This window comes from Monopterus albus, unplaced genomic scaffold (genome assembly GCF_001952655.1).
Source record: "Monopterus albus unplaced genomic scaffold, M_albus_1.0 scaffold170.1, whole genome shotgun sequence".
NCBI classification, from domain to species: Eukaryota; Metazoa; Chordata; class Actinopteri; order Synbranchiformes; family Synbranchidae; genus Monopterus; species Monopterus albus.
Genome location: NW_018128050.1, coordinates 699335 through 707194, shown reverse-complemented (window position 1 = coordinate 707194; position 7860 = coordinate 699335). Strand labels below are relative to the sequence as shown.

Genomic DNA, 7860 nt, shown 5'->3' with positions numbered 1-7860 from the left:
ATGGGGTAGGACTAGATAAGTCTAACTTCTTCCTACTCCGTTCAAGCATGTACTAGGTATAAGCAAATTGATAATGCATTTGTGGATATGTGTGAAATTATGTGTGTTGACATATTGACTGTCTTTACATGTTTGAAAGAATAAATCAAATCAAATCAAAAATTTACACTTTCAAGGAACAAATGCAGCAGACAAAAGCACTCATCAGAGTTTCAGGTCACTGTCTCTAACAGGAAGTTGTAGAAACAATCTGCAGTTTTTGGGACAAGTTTCTTTCTGATTTCCCGGTTTTATCAGATGGAGAGGACGTGCCGTGGTTCCCCATGAAGATCTCAGAGCTGGACCAGTGTTCCCACAGAGTCCTGATGTATGGATCAGAGCTGGACGCCGACCATCCCGTACGTCATGTTTTACTTTTTACACCTTAGTTAAGTGCCTCTGTAGGAAACTGAGTGACACAGGTTGCTCTGCACAGAGGAATAGAGAGATACCATGGCATCATGGGTATTTGCACCACTGGTGCAAATAAAAGTACATAGACACCAGAAACACTAAAGACACAACAGGCAGTATAATGTACACATGGAATAAGGGTTGGGGTTTGCAATTACTTCAGCTCTGCTTGTTCCAGCAGGATAACTGAAAGTGTTTCAGGCCTCACGCTCCTCCTCTGTCCCCTCTTCCTCCTCTTCCTGTCAGGGCTTTAAGGACAACGTGTATCGCCAGCGCAGGAAATACTTTGTGGAAGTGGCCATGAATTATAAATTGTAAGTTTCATTGTCTCTGTTTTTTCACAGAACAGAAGATGCAGTTGCTCTTTAACAGATTTCATTTTAATGACACTTGTTCAGGACATTAAAGACTGTGGTATTTAACACAAGTGTAGTAACAGCATCACTGATAGCTCTGTATCTGTGTTCTTACGAGAAATAACGGCGACTTCTCGCTCTTTCTTCAACAATATGATAGGATGATGGTTGTTTCCGAGTTGAAATGTGACAGTAAACCGTGTGTGTGCACCCTCAGCGGGCAGCCCATCCCTCATGTCGACTACACCCCCGAGGAGATCAGGACGTGGGGGGTGGTGTTCAGAGAGCTGACCAAACTGTACCCGACGCACGCCTGCAGAGAGCACCTGAAGAATCTGCCGCTGCTCATCAAACACTGCGGCTACAGGGAGGACAACATCCCCCAGCTGGAGGACGTGTCCCGCTTCCTCAGAGGTTCACTTAGAATAAATGACACATCGCTGGTTTACATACTACCAACGGCGCAAAGTAGCTAAGTACATTTACTCATCTTGGACTTAACTACGTTTCACTGACAAACCTTGTGCTTTTTACTGCACTACATGTATCTGATAACTTAGGGTACTTTTCAGAGTTGGATGAATAAAACAAATTACAATAAATCAGTCTCATTTGATCAGATGCAGCTGTTCACGAGCACAGAGCTGATTCAGTCATGCGTGTGTTTCAGAGCGCTCTGGGTTCACCGTGCGACCAGTCGCAGGTTACCTGTCTCCCAGAGACTTCCTGGCTGGTTTGGCCTACCGAGTGTTTAACTGCACTCAGTATGTACGTCACAGCACCGACCCACTCTACACTCCTGAACCGTGAGTACCGCTTCATGCTCACCCCGACAGCCTGCCGTTTGTGAGTGTAAACTGCATCTTCTTTCTGCCGATGCTGTGACCGCAGTGACACCTGCCATGAGCTGCTGGGTCACGTGCCTCTGCTGGCTGATCCAAAGTTCGCCCAGTTCTCGCAGGAGATCGGCCTGGCCTCTCTGGGAGCTTCAGACGAGGATGTTCAGAAATTGGCCACGGTGAGTGTCCACATCTGCTCCTTTAAGACTAACACCAGGCAGAACCTCCTTCTCTAGACATGTACAGAAGAAGACCTGTGATGTGGTAAGTCTGCAGCTTATCACACCTGATAGTATCAGAGCCAGAGTCACAGATTCCTGCTCTTTCTCTGTCCCACTCTCTCTGTGCAAAAGACACCACCTCTTCACTCTGGCAGCTGCTGGATCAGACTTTTAGCTGCCCAGAGCTCTTCCATGACTACTGGTGGCTGGTGGCAGGCGGGGCTGATTTACAGACCGTACTTTGACAACACAGGATGGAGAAGCTGGAATAACAACAGGAGACTGTAGGCAGCAGAGGGTCATGGAGGGGGGGTGTAGCTGAGAGACACCATGTCCTGTCCCACTGTCCCTGGGGTTATCAGTCAGTGGGGGGAATCTGAGTTAATGTAACTTTAAATAGGTACATCAGAAGCAGAGTTGTGTGCAAAAGAAAATGAAAAGCTTCTCCAAGGTTTTAGGTGGTAAACATCGGCCCTACCCAGAGCAGAGTCATTCTCTGAAGTCAAAGCCTGATGAAGATGAGCAGCTTCTTCAGCACATGGAGTGGCTGTGTATGATCTTCTGTAAAGCGCTTTGGCCAGTGCAACACACTGTGAGAAAGCGCTATATAAAATACAGTCCATTTACCACTTATACAAAGACAAGTATCTGCAAGAAGCAGGACAGTAGCTGTGATCTGCCACCATGTCAGTCAGATTTCTTACAGGAACAATGTTGAAAATACTCATCTGATGGAAAAAAAACCCTATGAACTGTGAAAATGCCGTAGGCCCATCAAATTTACACTGGCAACCCTGCAGCTCTTGGTCATTTATCATTTGAAGGTGAAGCACGGCACACACACTGGCTCCTCCCAACGTGTTGGATTGCGCCTTCATCAAGGGTTAAAACAGGAAGCATCTGCATTGATCAAACAGTTAGAGAGATCATCTGTTCTGTTGTTCTTTGGTTTGTTGTAGCAGTTGATAGGAAAAATACATTTTCTTCAGTCTTAAATTTAACTTCAAAGGTTCTGTCATTAGTTTTTCCTTTGACCACAAGATGGTGCTGTGATGACAGAAGCAAAGGAGAACAGCGGTGCAGATGGTCTGGTTACTGAAGGATGTAGTTATTCTCCAACAGGGTGGCTCATCTGTCAAGTACCTTTCTACTCAGTACTCCTGCTGTGAACCCAGATGAATGTCTTGCTTCTGTATGAAGAAAGGAGCGATTCTGTGTGCGTTCGTTCTCCTAAAATATAACCCAGGGTGTGTGCAGTGACGCCAGTTGGTGCTAAATCAACACAGTTATCAGTGTGTTATCACAGCCGGCGGTGGCGGCAGAAAGGCAACGCTTAATGCTGTGATACATGACAGTATATACTATAATACTGCACCCGAGGCTCTTTGTTTTCTGTTTTAATCAGTTTGCACAAAGAACAAAAACGTCTTCACAACAATTCAGGTCATTGATCTGCATCTCAGTGGGACTGTGAACACTGCCCACCTGTGTGTCTGTGTGTTTTTAGGTTTAGCCTGGCAACAGCAGGTGTTTGGCTCAACGCTGCTGGATGAGCCTGATGTTCACACAGACGTTGTGCAGTGGCCAGCTCACCGTTTTTAATAACACTAACCAAACTAAGAACAGACAGAGCCAGAAAGGATTCAGTGCTCACTACTGTCTGTGCTGTGTGTGTTTTAACAGTGTTATTTCTTCACTATCGAGTTCGGACTGTGCAAACAGGACGGTCAGCTGAGAGCGTATGGAGCTGGGTTACTGTCGTCTATCGGAGAGCTGAAGGTAGCAGACATCAGCAGCACCTTGTTCCGTATCCACTCATCTGCCTGGTTCTTTCTTATTAATTAATGAAGTGTTTGGTCTGTAAAGTGTCAGAAAATGAAAACAAATGTCCTTTAATATTTCACACCTTCAGATACTCTACTGTGTCTGACCAGCAGTTGACTGTGACAAAGACAAAGAAAAGCATCAGCTCGTTATATTTGAGAAGCTGCACGAGCAAAGGCTCTGGCTTTGTGACTGAAAAATGACCGAACTGATGTTACTGACATCTGTATGAACCATGACATAGCTAGAACCTTTTAGCACCAGCTGAGTAAAATCCAGCCAATTAAAGTATAGAGAGTGAAAATGCAATAAAATACAACTGGAAATAAACACATTCAGATTGGAAAAACAAAACCTTAAAGTTAAAAAAAGATGCTTACTGATTTGACTGACTGTTTGAATGATGACTTGGTGGGCTGTTTTCCCAGCATGCCCTGTCCGACCAGGCCTGTGTGAAGATGTTCGACCCGAGGACGACCTGTCACCAGGAGTGTCTCATCACTACCTTCCAGGAGGTTTACTTCATCTCTGAGAGCTTTGAGGAGGCCAAGGAGAAGATGAGGTAAACTGGTTTTACTGGTTCTGTCTGTGCACCAGTACCTTACAGACACCCCTCCCTGTTCATGTTGTTCAGGAGGGTGGTGTGTAGTATAGTAAGGTGGGAAGTATGTACTGAAGTGCTGCGCTCCCAGGATCACACTGGACAACGGAAATGTGATCGTCTTATTAATTCACTGTACAGTACACTGTAAAACTGCACAAACACAACACATTCATAATAATAACACAGAATATGTTAATAACTCATTTACATTATATAAAGACCAACTCTGGGGATTCTCTATGTTGGATTTAGTCCCCACCAACCCCGTCCAGAGACCAGCAGCACCAGTGAACATGGTGTCCTCACTGTAATGTGAGTCCAGACCCTGGTCCAGCTCATCGCTCTGAGCCGTAGACCTCCACTGTTGTCCACCAGCTATTAACCCCCCACCCCCGCTGTTGAGACACGCTGCTGCACTGGGGAGCAGGTTTCCTCCTCAGGAAACACGGGAAAATGATTTAACTCTCCCCTTCAGCTTCGACTTCTGGACAGAAATTTGCAATAACGTCTTTTCTATGAGCAGCAATATAAACTTACAACTTATACAAGACCATTTATAGGACCCATATTACACAAAGTAAAATGTTCAAAATGGGTTTCACTGACACAGACATCTGCTCACAGTGTACTCTAGGTTGCACCAACAGTTATTTTCATGCTACTTGGACCTGCCAACCAGTTCATTCCCTCTGGATAGCAGTGACAGAGAAACTCTCCACCATCTTGGGCTGTAGAATCCCTCCCTCTCCATCATTCTGCTTACTCGGTAATATCATAGAAATCGACCACCTACCAATCAAATACAAAAACCCACTCCTCATTTCTCTAGCTATTGCCAAAAAAACATTCTTTCAGAATTGGAAATCAAAAAAATCACTACATATAAACCACTGGACCAACCTTCTGGCAGAATACAGCACATTAGAGAAAATGGCATCCACTCACAAGAATAGTTTATCTGCTTTTTATGACACATGGAACCCATTTCTAACACATTTCAACTTGAATCAAATACCTGGGGCTGAGGCCACACACATTCCCACCAACCTCTAAAATGTTACAAGTTGATTTTATTAGTAGTACTGCTATCATCATTACTATTGGTAATACCCAAACTTCACACACTACAACCTTGTTAAACACTCTATATCCTTTTGTAATGTCATGTAACTGTTGTCTTGTCTCGCATGTTCTGTACTGTTTTGTTAATGTGTTACTTTGTTTCAATTAAAAAAAAAAAAAAGAAACACGTGAGGCCGTCTGTTTCCAACAACCAGTTGGTCTCTGCTGTGGTTACACTGCTGTTTGACAGTGAACCTGGCTGTGTGCACATTAGTTCATTGCAGCTTTCTCTGCCGTGTCCTGACAATTCCCTCTGTGTCGCAGGGACTTTGCGAAGACGATCAAGAGGCCGTTCTCAGTGTACTACAACCCGTACACTCAGAGCATCGACCTGCTCAAAGACACACGCAGCATCGAGAACGTGGTGCAGGACCTGCGCAGCGACCTCACCACCGTCTGCGATGCTCTGGGCAAGATGAACACCTACATGGGAATCTGAACACGAGCTCTGATTGGTCCAGAGCACGGCGCTGACCCTCACACCTGTGCTCACACAAACATCATTTCACACATTTATTGGTCTGTAACATCACCGCAGCCAAACACAAAGACATAGTAGGCAGATTATCACAAGACACACAGACCGATGTTTGCCCTCCCGGAGTGGGAACACTGGTCTGGTGTCCTCATAAATCCACATATTAAGGCCACTGTTCACCTTTTTTCATTTAAAGGGTTATTTCCCAGTTGAACAATTAAAACTACACTGGCTGTTTTATCAGACAACCAGATGATCATCAGGTCACCAAACTGTAGCAACTGACTGAAAAAACATCCTGTTGTGTTGTGGTTTTGGGAGTAAATATAAACGTGTGTAAACAATAAGACTGTTCCGTGTGTTGGTGTTCTGTGTGCAGCACATTCTCTGTCCTCATTTGTTTTTCCTCCAGCGGTCATCACAGACCTGTGAAGTAAACAGAGCTAAAGCCTTAAAGCACAGTGTCACTGTCTGTGGACAGAAACACTGCAGAGACTCTGTCAGTGGACATCCAGACAGTAGGAGGAGCCTCTGTTGGTAACAAGGCTAAAAACGTGTCGTTAATTTAATTATAATTAGCCGTGTTGGTTGTTTAGGTGCTGATTTCATAAAACCCATCACAGCTGAACAGAGCTTCATCAGTGAAATAAATCTTTTCCCTGCATGTCACTGCCAAAGCGCAGTCTGAGTTGAGCTTCAGGCTGCCTCACTCTCCCACTGTCATGTTTTCATTTCCCAGCTCAAATTTAACTGTGACTTTACAAAAATATGATGGAAAAAAAAATAGCATCATTACATCCATCTCTGGAATAAATGAAGGGTCATCCTCAGGACTCGTAGATCTGTGCAGCTCAGTCGATGTCAAACACTTCGTCCTGGATGAGACAGAGAAGACAACAATGTACTCAGACATCTGAGATATTTTACCTTATTACACAAGAATAAAAAGCATAAGGCAGCACTGGCAAAGTACGTGGAAGTACTAGTATTAGTTTGAATTTAAAGCTGCATCCTCATCCCAGCTGAAGTTTCCCTCCCAGTGACTCAGACCTGGTCTGTCTACAGCAGTGTGAACAGACCAGACCAGGTGTCCTCAGACCAGATCCAGGCCACCTGTGTACAGTATGTGCTGCTAGACCCGATTCCTCTCCGCTGTCAGAACGGTCAGATCAGAATCCATGTGGTCGTTTTAGCATCTCCTCTGCACATACGGCCTGTTCACACCGGAGCCGGGTACACGGCACTGACACACACGGACAGGAAGCAGCAACACAAAGGTTTGATCTGGATGTTAAGGCCTGGGATGTGGATGCAGCCTAAATCCACAGGGACCCAGTCTCCTGCAGGAGGGACTCTACTGCATAAAAGGAAAATATGTAAGTATTACCCACATACTAGCCTGTTACCTATTCCCTCAGTTCCTCAGGATTTATGTGGGTCTCGTTTCACTCATTGGCCAACCTGTTTCACCTGTGAACCCTACCTGCCTGCTACTGACCCAAGTCTAACCATGGCAGCAGAATAGATACAGAGGACATAACCCCAGTGTTCTCTGTGGTTCTGGTCCCTCTTTGACCTGTCTGCAGTCTGCTCACCCAGCCTCCCTGCTGTTGCACCCAGGCAGAGTGTTGCTGCTGGATGTATTGCTCCCCGAAGCTCAGCAGTTTCCTCCGCTGGACGACGCCCAGGGACGACAGCCTGGTGGTCAACTCAAAGGCCCAGGCGATCTTCTGCTTCCGGATCTCCTTCTCGGACTCTGTCACCTGGCCCTTTTGTTGGGTGACAGACATCAAATTCACGTACGAGTTGTAGGTGAGGTTAGAGAGGTTCTGCAGCAGGACTTTGTCCTGTTGGATCTGAGCAGTGACAGGAGACAAACACAGCCCGGGGCTTAATAAGCTGCTAACATGCTGTTAATTGTTACATCCTTTTATTATTATTGATAATATTAATAATAATTATT

General features: G+C 45.2%; 2 protein-coding genes across 2 annotated transcripts in view; one reads left to right on the top strand and one right to left on the bottom strand.

Moving 5' to 3' along the window:
• The window catches only part of tph2 (tryptophan hydroxylase 2 (tryptophan 5-monooxygenase)), a 10419-nt gene extending 3931 nt beyond the window's left edge, over nt 1-6488 (top strand). Inside the window, exons 4-11 of the mRNA XM_020615728.1 lie at nt 298-398; nt 700-767; nt 1027-1223; nt 1480-1615; nt 1701-1827; nt 3553-3648; nt 4122-4255; nt 5684-6488. Coding sequence (XP_020471384.1) covers nt 298-398; nt 700-767; nt 1027-1223; nt 1480-1615; nt 1701-1827; nt 3553-3648; nt 4122-4255; nt 5684-5858 — 1034 coding nt within the window. The 3' untranslated portion in view covers nt 5859-6488. The remainder of the gene's footprint in view (nt 1-297; nt 399-699; nt 768-1026; nt 1224-1479; nt 1616-1700; nt 1828-3552; nt 3649-4121; nt 4256-5683) is intronic.
• A 71-nt stretch (nt 6489-6559) lies between these two features.
• Nucleotides 6560-7860, bottom strand: part of LOC109969114 (uncharacterized) — a 5745-nt gene continuing 4444 nt past the window's right edge. Inside the window, exons 10-11 of the mRNA XM_020615791.1 lie at nt 7493-7753; nt 6560-6772 (exon numbers count right to left, since the gene is read on the bottom strand). Of these exons, the coding sequence (XP_020471447.1) occupies nt 6749-6772; nt 7493-7753 (285 nt within the window). The 3' untranslated portion in view covers nt 6560-6748. The remainder of the gene's footprint in view (nt 6773-7492; nt 7754-7860) is intronic.